This window comes from Thermobia domestica, chromosome 13 (assembly GCF_964235325.1).
Source record: "Thermobia domestica chromosome 13, izTheDome1.hap1.1, whole genome shotgun sequence".
NCBI lineage: Eukaryota > Metazoa > Arthropoda > Insecta > Zygentoma > Lepismatidae > Thermobia > Thermobia domestica.
The window spans coordinates 92932609-92950275 of record NC_137466.1 but is presented as its reverse complement, the minus strand read 5'-3'; the positions used below and the strand labels follow the sequence as shown (position 1 = coordinate 92950275).

General features: G+C 34.0%; 1 protein-coding gene across 4 annotated transcripts in view; it reads left to right on the top strand.

The window, feature by feature from the left end:
• The window catches only part of Sb (serine proteinase stubble), a 370416-nt gene that overhangs the window by 140478 nt on the left and 212271 nt on the right, over positions 1 to 17667 (top strand). For 2 of the 4 annotated variants that reach the window (XM_081736095.1, XM_081736094.1), the window contains one exon: positions 13121 to 13186. The exons of the other annotated variants lie outside the window; for them this stretch is intronic. In XM_081736095.1, coding sequence (XP_081592221.1) covers positions 13177 to 13186 — 10 coding nt within the window. In that variant the 5' untranslated portion in view covers positions 13121 to 13176. The remainder of the gene's footprint in view (positions 1 to 13120; positions 13187 to 17667) is intronic. 4 annotated transcript variants of the gene reach the window in all.

Genomic DNA, 17667 nt, shown 5'->3' with positions numbered 1-17667 from the left:
CACAATACATTGCTGTGCACAATTTAGCTCTACTAGTATTGCACTTGCCAATTGATCTTCACAGCAATAAAAATACATTGTATAATATTTTTATTTTCTCAGAGAACGAATTATATATTACATATTTTTTTCAATACATAGTTAAGTACAATATTAAATTATTATGGTAATTAAATACTCGTATTATTACATAATATGTATAATTTAGTGCACATAAACTAGATTAACTGTGAAAGTGTTTTGTGTTGTTAAATCAAGGAAAATGCTTGATTGTTAAACAATGCTGAACTATTATTGTCAACTATATAAGTAGATACAATATATGAATTCTATAATAATAAAATTTGAATTCAGTGTTTATACTGTATAAGTTTCAACTTGCATGAAATTACATTAGCATTATTCTGTTTTTTCTTTGCAAGATTCAAAAGATATGTTCAAGATATCTCGATAGATTGATTTACTTTACTATTCTTTATTTGGGTTTTTTAAGCTTTCGTTAATATCAGTACATTATACTAAACGATTTTTGTTTATATATGTTTATGATAAATGAAATACTTTATTTCGGAATATATGTTCCAAATTTTAATAATAATTTACTGCTTATGTATGGCCCTATCTGGTACAGTTACGTGAAGTTTATATAAAAGTAAGAGGATTACTGTCCTCCTACTCTTATATAAACCTCACGTAATCGTAAAACCACTTAAAGGAGCTACTATTTACAAACAAGAGAAAATTTCATCCTACACAATATCTTCAACTAATAGGGGGAAAAATGTCATTATATCAAGATGTCATATTAAAGTTATATTTTTTTAAAAGGAGTTGGTTTACCAAAACTCCATGATATATTTTCCATGTCTGTCCGTCTGGGAGACAAAAAAAGAAATCTCAACAACTACTTGTTGGATCACCGTCAATTTTGGCCAGAATGTACAAAATCAAAAGTCAAGAATCGAATTCATTGTTGAAGGTAATAATGAAAACAGGAAGTAGAAGGAATAAACCATTTCCGGTTTAAGCGTTTATCAATGTAGGAAAAAAAACAATAATAGGTAACGAGCAGCGTTTTTTTTAATTTCTAGAAATCCAGTACAGCTTGCCGGTTTCTCTATTGACCTGCATAGTTAAAAAAACAATAGGGGATAGCGAGAAATGTATTTTTTGAACTGATTTAGGTTCTAAGAATAGGTACCATTGTCTCTCAACCTTCTATTCAGACCGAAAATGATATAAGTCAACCAGTTTCGGTTTTAGCGTTGATCGCTATAAAGACGGTAGTGGAGAGTGAGGAGCGGTTTTTCGGTAATCAATTAAGCATCTTAAGAATATATTCAATCTTAACACTAGTCTCTTCACTAAACAGAAGTGATAGAAATGTATTGCAACTTGCTCGTATATGATAGCATTAACAATATTATAAAGGAGTTATTTGTAATATTGCATGTTAGAAACTATTTTTGAAACCTTAATTGGCATGGAACAAGTAAGTTGTATATATTTGTTATCACATTATCTGTGGATGGGAAAGTAGGTAGAGATGCACCGAACGCGAGTACGGATGCAGATAGTAATGCTACGGATACGATATTTTATATCTGCGTAATGTTAACAACGATATTTGACCTAATCTCTTTGCTAAAGCTTACTATGTAGTAGAGCGAAGTCGTGTTGAATTCTCAAGAGAGAGAGAGAAAACGAATCCATTCATATAAGATGTCATTAACTTAAAAAATCTTCAATATGTTTAGCTTCTGTAACGTGTGCTTTTTTTTGTCTTGTTTTGTTTATCTTTCCGTCCTTTGAGTTCTTTCTCTTTTGAACAAACGTACTACAATTCGTGACTTTCGTATTATATAGTATTCTGAAAAATATAGGTAGCTCCCTGTTTGAATTTCCTATAACAGATGCTTGTTCGCCATTCTTTGTTGTCACATTGTAACGGTATTTTGCCAACAAAGTGTACTCTTTAAGTTAAGTCTTAACAAAAAGAGGATGCTACTAGTGGCGGAGTTTCGAATTACACCCAGGAGGACAAACAAAAGACTGCATTGCTTGCTTGCTTATGTGCGTTAAGTTAGCTTCAAAAGAGAATAAAATTATCCGTGTCAAAGAGATTCTTAACATCATCATAAGAGTCACGTCGCAAACCAATCCATTGTGGCCAACAACTTCTTCACTAATTGACCAATTGTCTTACGGAGGACCTCTTTTATATAGGTTATTATTAGGCTTTTGCTTTATAGCGTTTTACAGCAATGGAATGCTTTTGTTTTTTTTAAATGTTAATTTCTTGTATATAACTTCATATATAAAGAAATAAATACATTTAAAGGAAGTTACTAGTAATGAGTTTTTCCGATTTGAAGAAAGTTTGTCCATAATTGATTTAAATAAATCTTTATTATAAATACATTTAGTTCATGTTTAATCTTAAATTAACGTTCGATAAGCTTGTTTGATGTATTTCCTCCTAGTTCTTGTTCTAGGTGGCAATTATGTAATTTTTTGACTAGAATTTGACTAAAACTCAAATCAACCAGAATTTTGATAACCCATAATTCAGGGACCAAAAGTATTTTACATGCGTACTAATTAAATATCTACTTCCATGCCAAGTTTTGTCAAGGTCGGATTAGTTCTGTAGATTGCGTAAGACGATGATCTAATCCTATAACTCCTATAATGATGTCCTATAACTCAGGAACGAATCGTTTTCGCAGAAAAATATTTTATATGCGTTTTAAGCAAGTAAACGTCTACTTCCATGTCAAGTTTCGTCAAGATCGGATTAGTTCTGTAGATTGCGTAAGATGATAACCTGATCCTATAACTCAGGAACCTATAACTCCTATAATGATGTCCTATAACTCAGGAACGAAACGTTTTCGCAGAAAAATATTTTATATGCGTTTTAAGCAAGTAAGCGTCTACTTCCATGTCAAGTTTCGTCAAGATCGGATTAGTTCTGTAGATTGCGTAAGATGATGACCTGATCCTATAACTCAGGATCCTATAACTCCTATAATGATGTCCTGTAACTCAGGAACGAAACGCTTTCGCAGAAAAATATTTTATATGCGTTTTAAGCAAGTAAACGTCTACTTCCATGTCAAGTTTCGTCAAGAACGGATTAGTTCAGTAGATTGCGTAAGATGATGATCTGATCCTATAACTCCTATAATGATGTCCTATAACTCAGGAACGAATCGTTTTCGCAGAAAAATATCTAATATGCGTTTTAAGCAAGTAAACGTCTACTTTCATGTCAAGTTTCGTCAAGATCGGATTAGTTCTGTAGATTGCGTAAGACGATGATCTGATCCTATAACTCAGGATCCTATAACTCCTATAATGATGTCCTATAACTCAGGAACGAAAAGTTTTCGCAGAAAAATATTTTATTTGCGTTTTAAGCAAGTAAACGTATACTTCCATGTCAAGTTTAATCATGATTGAACACTTTTGGAAACCGTATATACTGTTATTATTTTATTTTACACGCTTTTCTTTAAACTTATAATTGTTCAACCAAATTCTGGTTCAACCGAGTCCTCAAACCTTCCAACTCTAATTTAACTCATTTCCTGCCCTCATTCAATAATGAAATTTTGCTCCGCGTCATAATATAATATTCCATTGTTACCTTTATATGTTTCACATGAATTTATACATATTTTTAACTAAGTTACTTTTGAGTCACTTTCTCAGGTAGACTGTACATTTGAAAGATAATCTCAGCAAGCATCTGGAAAGGAAACAAACACAATTCTACAACGATGCAAACTATATTTAATTATAACTAAAAAGTAGAAAATAAAAGGTTAAAAGCATGCTTTCTTTTTAAAAAAATCTAAATGAACTAAAATAATTTGTACTAAAAAGTAAAAAGATAATTATGTTTTCAAGAAAATTACTTTAAGAAATCTATTGATGGATGACTAAAAGCAAAGCATTAGAACATTCTCATATACAATCAATTTACAAGTTCCTCAATTCTCATGTAACATATGTAAGTACAGTATACCTTAATTTATATCAATAATAAAAAGAATGTTCCATTATAATAGTAACATTATATTATAATATTATGTTAGATTTGAAGAATTTATCAAGTGATTGTGTATATATAACGCTCTTCATGTTTTTCTTTCTAGTCATGCATAAGGAGTTTTTCAAAGTATTTTTTTTTTTAAAGAATTGTATTATACTTTTTGTATGATTTTTTATTTATTTTTAAGGGAAAGCATGCTTTTTAAAATTACTTTTTATTATATTTTATTTAAGTGTACTGAGCTTCCTCGTGGCTAAGCAGTTAGCGTACGCGCCTTTGGCGTTGGTCCCGGGTTCGATTTCCGGATGGAGCTCATGTAATTTGGATCGCATGTGAAGAAGTAGGTCCACATCACATATAGCCTCGCTGCTGAAAGTAAAAATCAAGTATTTAAGTAAAATTAAAGATAAACATATTGTTTGCTTATTTGTTAAACTTTAGATTCTCTTTTCAGCAGCGAGGCTATGTAAGACGTAGACCTCCGTTTAAGATGGAGTCCGAACTATCACAATGAGTTCAAATGCAGAGTGTCGAACTCGGAACCCCGTGCATCAAAAGTGGGCGCTAGCCACTAGACCAGTGAGAAGAACTACAGATCTTGAGATTATAGAATCAGTTTTAAGTATTATTGGCAACGAACGACCTCCTGTAAACTTTTAAGAGTCAGAAGAATAATTTGCTCCTTTTTTTTTTCAAAAAGCTTACACATCATAGTTTACTCTCAATTTATCTCACTTTGTTCAGCATGATGTGATCTATCAACTGATCTACCTTTTATCCTTGAACAATACAAGGCCTGTCGAAAAAGTATCCAACCTTCTTTGTTCTTGAGAAAACTGCATGGCGTAGGTTGGCCAAATTTTTAAGTTGGGGAAGAAAAGTACACCATGTCTTTAGCCTCCAGATTGTGTTACTTTCATTTACATCTGCTGTTGTGAAGGAATGGTTATGTTGGGTACTCTTCTCTTCTTTCGGCGCGGCTAAAAATGTACGAATAGGACACGAGAATGAAAGTAGAATCGACTCCGTGAATACATCCGGCCACATCAAGGTCTATCAAAGCTTGCGAAGACTCACGAGAAGATCGCCAGATGTGTAGCAAAATCAAACCAATGTTGATTGTCTTCTTCGATTGCTGTCGCAATTTCCGTCATGAGTAGGAGAAGTACGTACATGTATACGTACACATATAAGGGACTTCTCTTTAGACATTTTCCGTCGTTCACATGACGTTTTTTGTCCGAAATGACCAGACCTGTGGTGTTCATAGCTCCGAAGACTGCACCAGAGTAATGATTCCATTCATGCAGCACACATGGTTGTCCGTATCAGCACAGCAAAAGATTTCAGTTTTTCGTCAAACTACCAGCTCTCGGTATATAGCCTCGTGAGACTTATGTCTGTTCGAGAAAAGAAAAAAAGGATTAGATAGAAACTCTCTTGCGCACTCGAGAGGAGATCTAATGCAACACGAGGGCTGCTGTCGTAGCACTTCCTAATGAAGAGATTCAAGTCTGTTGCGAGCGGTGGAAAGACCACCAAACTCGGTGCACGGAAGCAGGAGGGTACTAGTTTGAAGGGAATTAGAACGACAAAAATGCTAGTGTAAGTGTATTGATTTTCCGGGATCATGGTAGGATACTTTTCCGATAGGCCTAGTATTCTAGTTGAACAAAAATTAATGTTTACGAGTTAATCATCACTTTGTACTATATATCATTATCCATATTATGTACTGGCATCTTGCTAGTATCATATTGAAATTGTTCATCAAAATATACTTCAGTATCTGTTACACTTTAACAGATGACGTGTCTATCAAATAGAATTAAAAATCCGCTATTCTTGATTTACTCCAAAACAACACATAAGCATTTATACTGATCTATATTAATTTCTTCAGTTCGATCGATTATTATACATATCTTTGGATACTTTTATCCGTTAATCGCTACTAATATTGTATATTTAATTTCCTAAAAAAAAAAAAAAAAAAAACTGTAAACATTAAACTGCCTACTTTGTAATACTGTTATATTATTAACTGTGTTATCGATTCTTAGAATTAAGAAGAAATGGATATAAGAGCGTGAAAAATATTTTAAGATGTGACATTCCTTTCGGCTGCTACGGTGTTTATCATATCTTTGTCGTAAGCGATCTATTGTTCAATTTCTAGTGCGAGACTCAGTTGACGCAGCATATTTGTGTACGAGCTGCTTAAATAAGAGCAGAGACTTCGACCTAAAAATTCTAAATGTCAGTAATACATCATACAGCGAATAAAACCTCGTCTAGGTACCGTTGTGGCAAAGAACTTTAATTCCAAATATCGCAAACATTTAGCTCCCCCATTTAGTTTAGTTAAAATACAAATATGGTAAGAAATTGGTAAGTACGGAGTTACTTAGCCTTGTAGTCATGCGAAGGATCTGGTTTTCATTCTTGAACAAATCTTTCTTTACGGCAGCGCTCATCGCTGGTCTAGCGCTAGCACGTGTGCCTTTGTTGTACGCGGTCGCGAGTTCGTTTCCCGATGAGTGAGCACAAAAAGTTTAATTTCACAATTATTCTTTTATTAGTCATCGTCTTCTTAAGCCTAAAGGGCATATTCGTGAGACGTTAATTTTAAAGAAAAAACTTTCTTTATTACAGTTAATTCCAGGATAATTAGTTCCATGAATTTAATTACAGATGCTGATAGTTTTTGGATCGTCTTCCTTTTCATTAAGCCTTCATGTCAAAGGAACATTAGATGGAAGTAAATACAGTGTAAGAATATTTAGTAAAATTACAGCCGAACACTGGCAAATGTCGTGTCCAGATATCATTGTTACTGTTACCAATAACATTGATGATACGGATCACAAATTATGCAACCTCTGACTCGCCAGGCTTGGTGGTCCGAAGAGATCCGTGACTCGGTCTGATTCATGGTCCGGTATGACTCGCAGACGACAAAACATCGTCATACACATGGACGATGAGTAACAAATTGTTAATAGAATTCTAACAAACATGATTCTCTCTTTTCTCTTCTCATTAAATCGATAATTTTCTTTCTGCTTTGTTTTGTGTCAAAACATTGCACTGAAAGTCAACTACAAGATTTATCAGAGTATATAAGAGTAAGAATCACAGAAAATATGAATTAAGTTCTTTCCTTACAAGGAATCATTAAACTTTAATCGAATGAGTCTGCAAAACTTGTCGTGTACATTGCCACTGAACTCAAACAAAGTTTTATTAAATCGTTTTGTCTGTTTTCAGAACCACTGCATTATTTTTTTAAATAAAGGAAGGTGAACAAACATGAAAATTATATTTAAAATAATCAACATTTATTGCCTTATTAAGAAATGTTATACCGAGAATCGAACACATGAATATTTGAATTTAAGTACTGGACATCATTAATCCAGTATAAAGTTCTACAGTAATGCTGTAGAATTGATCCTTTGGCTGCTTCTGGATTATGGGATCTGTTAGGATCTCTTTGGATCACCGTGTTGTCCGTCAGAAACGGGATCCATACTCAAGTGTCCCGGACAAAAATCGTGACCCAAGCGTTCCGATGACTTGCGCAATCATCCACAAGATGAGGCAGAATTTTCGTGAAGAGATATTGGAACGGATACACTTTTCGAGACGAAACAGTATTTTCACAATAGCTAATCGACATGAAACAATCCCAAAGCTCTCTTGTGACGTATACTCTTTGTTAATGACAGTGATGCTTAATACAAGGAATAGAATGTTACTGGATATTGAAACAATCATGATGTTAAAAATAACATTCATAATAATAAGTCATTGTTTATTTTATGTCAAACATGTTCGTCGTGTTAATCTCTATTCCATTGGTTCTTGCTTAACAATGAAGTCATATAGAATATTTTATAGTGACTTGTTTTGCGAGAACTTACTAAATAAATCATATAGCGAAATCAGTTTCCTTTCAATTATAAATATGTTTCTCTGGAGATTTTTCCATACTCACCACATCATGTGCATGTCCCTGATATTTCAGATCCTTACTCAACCGTTTTCAAAAGACAAATGAAAGTCATAGCACACAAACACAGAAATGAAAGCCACAGTCAAAAATTTCAAAGGCTTCATAAGAAACCAGAACGACTGAGGAAATTGTGAAACAATATTTGCTTCAGAATATTTCTGGCTGTTCACAATGTTCGTAGAAGGCACCTCACTGTCTAACACAGTCTACACTGTCTACGCTGTCAGTAACATATGTTATTGCCAATTTTTTTCTTTTTCATCAATAAACATGAAAGCATGCTGATTAAATTATACCATCTTTACTTTAACATTCCATTATCTAAATTTAATTATGGTATTCTTATTCTCATGTTGTAGGCCTCAATAGCTTTGCATTGTGCTGCTCTCCTGAGGCGGTCTCGCACTGTTCTCGTTTATTCCTTAACATTTTCTTTGATTACTAGTTTCCTTTACTATACCGGTACACCGTTTTTAACAATGTCACCTGTAATATGATTGTTTCTCTTGTTACCGTGACTTCTGTTCTTTGAAGAAGCGATCGCGTACAGGCCTGAAATATCAGAAACAGTTTTGTACATAGATTGAAGATAAACAAGCGAGTACGTGTTTCTATAACTATATCAACTTTGGTAGTGAGGATTATGCTGACTTAGTGATTCGATCCCAATCCATGTAACAATATGTTCGTGGGTTTTCTAGAGTTCTCCCTTTTCCTTCCACTTTCTCATTCCACCAATTATTTCACAATTATTTACCTTCATGAATCATCTGTCTTCCTTAATGTACAGGACATAATCGTAGGACGTAAAACTGAAAGATTTCATTTATTACTTCGGTAGATTTCTTTAAATGCTCAAGTCAATTCATGTCACCAATCCTGTAGTCACATGATGAATTAGTCTACTTGCGTTTAATATTATAGTATAGGATAGTATAACATACGTTACATTCTACTGCTTACCTCTTCTATTACATGCTATTTTTTAAAAAATATACTTTATAATTTTCAGCTGTTAATACTTATGCTAAGTTTTACAGAAAAGAGCACACGCAAATCATATAACATACTACAAGAAACATGTGTAATTTGAAATTCTTCATCCGGAAAGATGATCCACGCTACATTATAAAGTTTCGTGTCTCTGTGACTTTTGACACTACTTTAACAGAATCAGGCACAAAAAAAGAGAAACACCTCAAACAAGATAATGCACGCTTGGTGACTTTTGAACTCTTTCCAAAACCATCATCATGTATACCTCATCCACGTGTACAAAGTTCAACCGTTGTGCACTCATTCCCTAGTTAAACTAGTTAAATCCTCTTATTTCAATTAGTCCAAATATTATTGTATGCTTTAACACAAAAACACATGCGTAGAAGATGATAATAATATTGTCAGAGTGTATCTAATATGAGTACTGACCTAGCATACTTCAAGGAAAGAACAAATGGTTATGACACAGAACTAAAAAGGACAACCTCTTGCCATGAGGTCATGATTTTCAACAAAGCTATGAAGTATTGGATAAATACAGTAGTATTTATATTTCTCTAACATGGTGTTTCTACCAGAGCTTTTCACACTTTGCTAAAAATTATTATTTCTGGAAAGAAAAATTCTTCTACCATATAAATTTTAAAATGTTCCGTTTTCGATAAATAGCAAACGTTTTTGGTAATTAATTTTATTACTTGATCTTAACTATTCTTTACCATGTATAATGTATTGACAATGATTTTCCTTGGAGTTTGCCGCCATTATTTCTCTTAGCACTGAGGCTGAATGATATATAAAACGTTGGATCCATTCTATTCCCATTCTAAATAAAATTCCGGGCTCTTACACAGAAGGCCATCTACTAAGTTACAGGTCTTTACAAAAATATAAGTGCTTTCGTGAAAATATACTAAACGCAAACATGTCAAAATATATTCTGCTTACTTTCGAAATCTAAAATAAACGCTGATTTATGCTATTAAGTTTGACCAAAACAAAATAATAACGCAAAAATGTACGCAACAGTTCGAAATGTATGAGCTAAGTAGTTTCATCACAGGAATGCAAGGTAACAATATGCATGTCTTCGGTTGCAAGTGTCTGCTTGGCAAGGAAAGCCTAAGCCGGTATGTGTTTCACTTTATTTTCGTGTAAATTTATTTGCAATTTTCTCTGTCATTATAATATTTATAATTCAATGAAAAGCTTAATCATTGGAATTTCCATATGTAACTCATGTCTCTAGAATCTTGTAGAAACAAATAACGTCGGAAGGTCTGGCAGAAATCGTCATGCTTAACCCTTCCATTGGTTTTGGTTTTTATTAGTGATACAAGGATATTTAAGACAGATCTTATTTACAAACTTCATAATTGAGTCGTAGGATAGCGAAGGTTGCTGCCAGCTCTTTTGACAAAATGGTAAATTATAGTTCATTTCAAAACATAAAGTCCTCGTTACGTATATTCACCTCAAGGTAACTATCGTTTCATTGATAAGAATATTGTAATATATCAAATAATTGATATTTAAAACTTTCTCTTCGTATTCTAGTTCGTAAGAAGAGTATTTACGAAATTCTGTCTGGTAAATGTTAATAGTGTTTTGGTCATTATTCCTGAACAACAATGTCGATCCTTAAAATCTCGACGTACGATTTTCTCCCCTCTGTAACTGTGCAAATTTTGTGTATGTTCCCCCAAAAATCTAGGAGTTTTTTTTTCTTCGAAACCTTTTCCCCAGTTAGCTGGGGCCAGCTTTTCGAATCACTATCCTCCACCTGTTTCTATCTTGTATTATCTCCATTATAACAACACACTGCACCATATTATTTTTCACACAATCTCCCCGCTTCTTTAGTCGGTCTCGCGCTCGTTTCCCATTCAGTTGTATGGCATCCAGTCGTTAAGCTACGTATTCCGTATGTCTTCTTCTTATATGTTCAAACCATCAAAGTCTACTTTCTTGCACTTTCTCACCTTTACTGTTCCTTGAATCACTTCATTCTTGGTTTAGTTCTTCTGCGTCACTCTACATATCTACTGTTGCGTCTTCTACTCCGCCGCAGCATGTATCTTCCATTCCTCTCAATTTTTCGTCGTCCAACATTCCGTCCGTATAATATGACTGGTTTCACTATTGTTTTGTAATTTTTTCTTTAAAGGTGTAGTGGTACCGTACGGTACAGCCACAAATATTCCTGCTGCTTCTCTCCATTTTGTCCAACCGCTGCTAATTCTGCTGTTTATATCTTCTATGCCTGCATTTTTGTGTAGTATTGATCTCAAGTACTTGAATTCCTTCGTCATTACAACCTCTTCTATGTCCAGTCGTATTCCTGTATGACATTTTTGGTGAATGGGCACTGTAGATATTGTCTTGATTTCACTAATTATAAGTCCTTTGCCCTCCAATGCTCATCTTTAGGTATCTAGTTTCTGTTGCCGTGTTACCTTCGTCTCACTATGTAGCAAGATATCGTCCACAAATGTCATATTTCAAGACGCTAAATCTTGGATATCCTTTGTGAAGTCATTCATCTCATCTTCAAAATAGTATGGACTAAGACTAAACCATGATGTTAATTCCCTCTTTCATTATGGACTTCTCTGTTATTTCACACGCGCTCCTCACTCCTGCTCTACATCCATCACACACATTAATATAAAAGAAAAAGGAAAACGCAACTTCCTTTGTTCAACTCAACAATACTTCCCTATATAAGTATGTATGTACATCAATGGATTAATATAATTAAACATTCCGAAACAATTGAATCTGCTGTATTTTTTTTTTCTAAATATACCATCCTTGTAGCTATGCAACCCTACCATGATAAGTGTCTGATGAATTCTATAAGATTATGTCATTTCCATTATAACATAAGATTGTAAGGTCGTGAGTTTTGAACATTAATCCAGTGGTTCCCAACCTTTTTTGATTGACGATACAGTTTACTGAACGCCCATGACATCATGACACACTTGTTTGATTATTACTAATAACAATATATGTATAATATTTTAAGACTGCAAGTTTCTATGAAGTTAAATGCAGAGAAAACTAAATACATGGAAGTGCGTCGAGACCGGAATACAGAAAATCATGGATGCGTTAAAATATTAAATAATACTTTTGATAAAGTGAATAGTTTCAAATATCTAGGATCAATATTAACAGAGGAAAATCATATTCACGGAGAAATTAAATGTCGACTAAAAGCAGGGAATTCGTGTTACTATTTGCTTCAAAATCTCTTGTCGTCGTGAATTCTGTCGAGGAATTTGAAGTTTAAAATATATAAAACGATAATCATGCCTGTTGTTTTGTAAGGCTGCGAAACATGGTCACTTACTCTAAGGGAAGAACATAGACTGAAAGTATTTGAGAACAAGATCCTGCGACGAATATTCGGACCCAGGAGGAACGGGAATGGGGAATGGCGGAAACTTCATAACGAGGAACTACATAATTTATACGGTTTACCCAACATTGTTAGAGTCGTCAAGTCTAGGAGGCTTAGGTGGGCGGGTCATGTAGCTAGAATGGAAGAAAGTAGAAACGCTTTCAAAGTCTTGACTGGAAGACCAATCGGAAAACGACCATTAGGAGTACCTAGGCGCAGATGGGAGGACAATATTAAGATGGATCTCGCAGAGATTGGAATACAAAGTAGAAACTGGATGCAGTTAGCTAAGGATAGAAGTCAGTGGAGAGCTTTTGTGAACGCGGCATTGAACCTCCGGGTTCCATAGGCCATAGAGTTAGTTAGTTAGTTAGTTAAGTTTCTATGAAGTAAGGCGTTGACTAGTACAGTTTGTCTCAACATTCATTTTAACTATTAAATCCTTCTTTATCTTTAAATTCTAAAATTTCGCGACACATCCTCTGGGACTGTGCCACACAGCAGTATGTCACGACACATCGGTTGAGAACCACTGGGTTACGCCATGTTGAAATTGGTTTAGTATTTCTTTATAAATATTCCTGAACCACCTTGTGAGGTTAAATATTAAGTATGATACATTTGTTTGTTGCAGGTGAGTGTTGAGGCGACTGCGGGTGTACGTGTGTGCAGAAATGTGGAAATTCTCTAATGATGAAACGTGAGTACATTTATTAACCATAATGAGTTTTTTTTTTTTTTTTTTGTATCGGTCATATGTAGCAAACAGCTGTTTATACTTCCGTGCCTCTTCAAACCTAAGGAGGCTCATGGTCTCTTTTACAATCAACTTTCATTGCTAATTCCTCATTGGTCTTCAATTTGGCAATATCGTGCATCACTCGTGTCGTCTTACCGTAATATTTTTCCGAGTGCTTGTTCATAGTCGAATGGTTAACTTTCCCATTGGAGTACTTGCCTCGCCTACAAACCCGAATAGTAATTTGGATCTTACTACCTAGGTATAATCAAAGATTCAGTCTGATATAGCCTCGCTTTCGTGTTGAAAAGAAATTATTAATACTAATCAACCAATAAGTCTTCCTTTGGTTCTTTCGCTATGTTTCTTCTCTAGTAATCTTCTTCGGTAAGCTTTCCTCTTCTCTTTCTTCAATGTTTCTCCATTCCATTGTAATCTTTCGCTTTCAATTATTGTTATAATACTGAGTGGATTCTAGTAAAGTTCTCCTAGCTCTCTGTTATTCGTGATTCCTTGGATATTCCCTATTCTAATAACTATGGGAATATTAGTTATTTTAGTATTTGTTATCCTAATAATTACTCAAACATTCGTTATTCTAATAATTACTCAAATATTCGTTATTCTAATAATTACTCAAATATTCGTTATTCTAATATTAGTTATTCGAATAGTTATTCACACATTCGTTATTCTAATAGTTGTCCAAATATTCGTTATTCTAACAGGAATTTGAAGATTCTTTCTTTTAAGAACTATTCAAATATTCGTTATTCTAATAAAAATTCGAATATTCGTTATTGTAATAAGTATCCGGATATTTGTTATTCTAACAAAAATTTGAATATTCATTATTCTAGCTCTCCTAGCTGGTCTAGTGGCTAGCGCGTGTCCATTTGGTGTACTTGGACCCGGGCTCGATTCCCAGTGAGAGAACATTCATTACTCTAATAGTTATTCCAATATTCGGTATTCAAATATTCGTTATTCGAGTAGTTATTCAAATAAACGTTATTCTATCAGTTGGTGAAATAATCGTTATTCTAATAGTATTAAAATATCCGTTATACGAATAGTTATTCCAAAATTCATTATTCTAATAGTTATTCAGATATTCATTACTTGAATAGTTATTCCAATATTTGTTATTCTAAGAGTTATTCCAATATTCGTTATTCTAACAAATATTTAAGTATTCGTTATCTAAATAGGTATTCCAATATCCGTTCTTGTAAGAATTATTCGAGTATTCTCGTTATTGTCATGAGTATTCGATTATTTGTTATTCTAACAAAAATTGGAATATTAATTATTCTAGACTTCCGTCTGTTTTTGATGTAAGTGGACCCGGGCTTGATTCTCAGTGAGAGAGCACAAGTAGTTCAAAGAACATAAACCTGAGACGTTAAATTTAACAACAAAATATATTTTATTATTCGCTATTCTATTGGAATAATTATTCGTTATCCAGACAATTGTTTGAATATCGTTATGCGAGTAATTGTTCGAATAGTTATACATTACTCGAATAATTATTTAAGGAATTATTCCAATAATCAATATTTGATGACCCCTTTATTCGAATAATTTTAATAGAACTACCACGAATCCAAAAATGTTTTCGAAGTATATTTTCAAATCTGGTCAGTCTTTGTTGTGTTTCATGTGATGTTGTCCTTGAACTACAGGAACAAGAATTTTAGGAATGATCAAGAAAAATGTATCTCAAGATTGTGATCTTGGTCAAGAATTTTAGGAATGATCCAAGAAACGCATCAAAAGATTGCGATCTTGGCCAATAATTAATTTTTGGATCAGAGGCCACAACATGAACGGCCCCCCAAATCGAGTTTTCGTATTTTCTACGGAATAAGCACATCATACTGAGTTAAGTGATAGTTTGGACTTGGCTTCACTCTATGTAGTTCTCCAGATTTTGATCCAAAGATGAAAATTTTCGTCTAGATTTTATGAAATAAGCTTTTGTATAGATAATGGTGGTCTTCTTTCGTTGAAGAACAATATGAAAAGATTATACCATTATCGAAAGACGAGGACAAACGGGTTTTGGACACAACGCATCTTTTGACCATTTTGTGAAAAGATCTTTCGATTCTGTAGATGGGATCTTTTGCTACTGTAGCAATTATGAAGAGTCTGATAATTTGGACAATACAGGAGCAAACGCAAGGCTGTCTTCACATTCTTCTATAATATGAAGAGCAAATTGCTGACTGTTCATTTTAATTTAAGTTCATATATTTTTAGGGTATTTTTATAAATTTCCTAGTTTTTATTTTCTTTAAAGATTTAAGTCTTATAACTTTAATTTCATGCACTAGAACTCTGAAATTTTGTACAGACACGTAAACCAGATGGCAGTACAATATTTTCGCTGTAGCTTATCGTTTTAGTATTAAAGCAAAAGTTATTAAATGTTCTATACTAACTACTTCGTGACGGGGGACAAATAGCCTCATTGTTGATCTCCTTATTAAACTTTAATCAATCTGCTATAGTGACTGCAATGATTCGTGAAGCCTGAGCTCTACACTAATCATAGAATTGCTTTGCCTTACGTGTGATGCATCGGAAGAATTCGATACGATTCGTGAAACTGCCTTTCGAATGTACAGTTGCGAAAACGCGAAACAGCAGAAATGCACCAACAATGTTGTCAAACTTAGAAGAAAAGGCGAACTAACGAGAAAAAGCAGCATTTAAAGAACTACAACACGAACACTGACAATTATTCGAATTAAATGGTAACAATAATAATAGCAAAAATATTAAACAACAATAAAAACAAAAATGAATAAAACAACACCTAGCAGCTATCCTTACGAGATGTTCTCCGCTTAGCGCGAGTGACGACACTAGCAAAATTGACGATCACACTCTTTAGGTGCTGAAATTAGTAAATCTAGGTCAAGCTTTACGATTCTATGCAATCACAATAACTACTACAGAAGTATAAGGTGCAAAATTTCAAATTCAGACGCATTTGCCAATCCAAAAATAATGGTCGCCAGCATCTCTCACGTACAAATTATGAGAGGTCTTCCCCCTCCCCCCACAGCCTTTGGTTTGACAAAAAAGAAAAAAAGAGATTACACCTGGGCATAAAATTTCAAAACCAGACAATTAGATTCACGATAATCAATTTTGAATTGGACAATTCAAATACATGTTATAAAAATTTTAGCTTTTAAGACTTCACGTTTGTGTAACGCTCTCTCTCTCTGCACTGAAGTACCAGCTGTCGATTGCAGTTTTTTCGGATCAAAGTTCTTCAGTGAAGGGCCATTCATGGAAATTGTCGGCAAATCATCCAGTATACGTCAGTCTTCAGTGAATTCCTGTAGGCAGTCTTAACTCTGTTGAGACTTCTGAAGCCTCTCTCACATGAAGCAGTACTCACGGGTAAAGCTGAACAAAATATAACAATTGAAAGCAATTTGAGAATCTCGTAATGAAGTTTTCACTGTAAATCTTTTTTTGTGTCTGATTCAACGTCAATAAAGAAAACAAAAGTTTATATTCTGCTCTTTCCACGTCCGTTGTGAAGACTTCACATTCCGTGTTTTCTCTCGTTCAGTGATATAATTATTGTCGTGCAAAACGGAAATTGCGCAGCCCTGTGAGTTTAGGCAGAAACCATTCCTACTGAACACTGGTCGCCAGCTCTAAATTTCTAGTCGCCAATGGTGACTGGAAATTTTGCGCCCTGAACTACTATGTATATATCCTATGATATTATGCAACCAAAAGTGCTCTTGAGTTGGCGTGCGCAGTATAACATCCAGGGGAACTTCGTGAATTACGTTTCACATTGCGACACTGCGTATAATAGAATGCAAGAACTGGTTGAATGTGAAGACATCTTATAACAAAAAAAAAAAAAAAAAAAAAAAAAAAAAAAATTAAATAAGCGTTACCAAAAGCTTTAAAATAATGTTTTTATAAGATGCTCAAGAATATATTTTTGTGGAGGTAGAAGTGAAGAAATTGGACTAAGACTAAAAGTATTGGATATGATTGATTATGATGGATTATAGCGAACTAATTGTTACAGCGCAAAATGCGTTTAGTCTTGGTTTCCACTTCCTTATTTCACGCCACAAGAGATCTCCTTTATTATCTATTTTTTAAAATGTGGTTTTATTTATTTATTTATTCTAAGAGAACATGATGGTCCTGTAGTAGAAAGTTTACTTTTAGGTCCCTTCTTCTAGTTTGTGGCGAGCAACACTATATTATGTGGATTTTCTCTTATATCAACGTTTCCTCCCACTTTACATCCTACCATTTTTTTCAAATCAATATTTATGTCCAACTATCGTTCGATCTCCTTCAATATATTCATGGGAGCACGACGACTGAGTTGTAGAGTGCTCTGTTCTGATGCGAAAGATCTTTGGTTCGATTCCAGGGTATGTGCA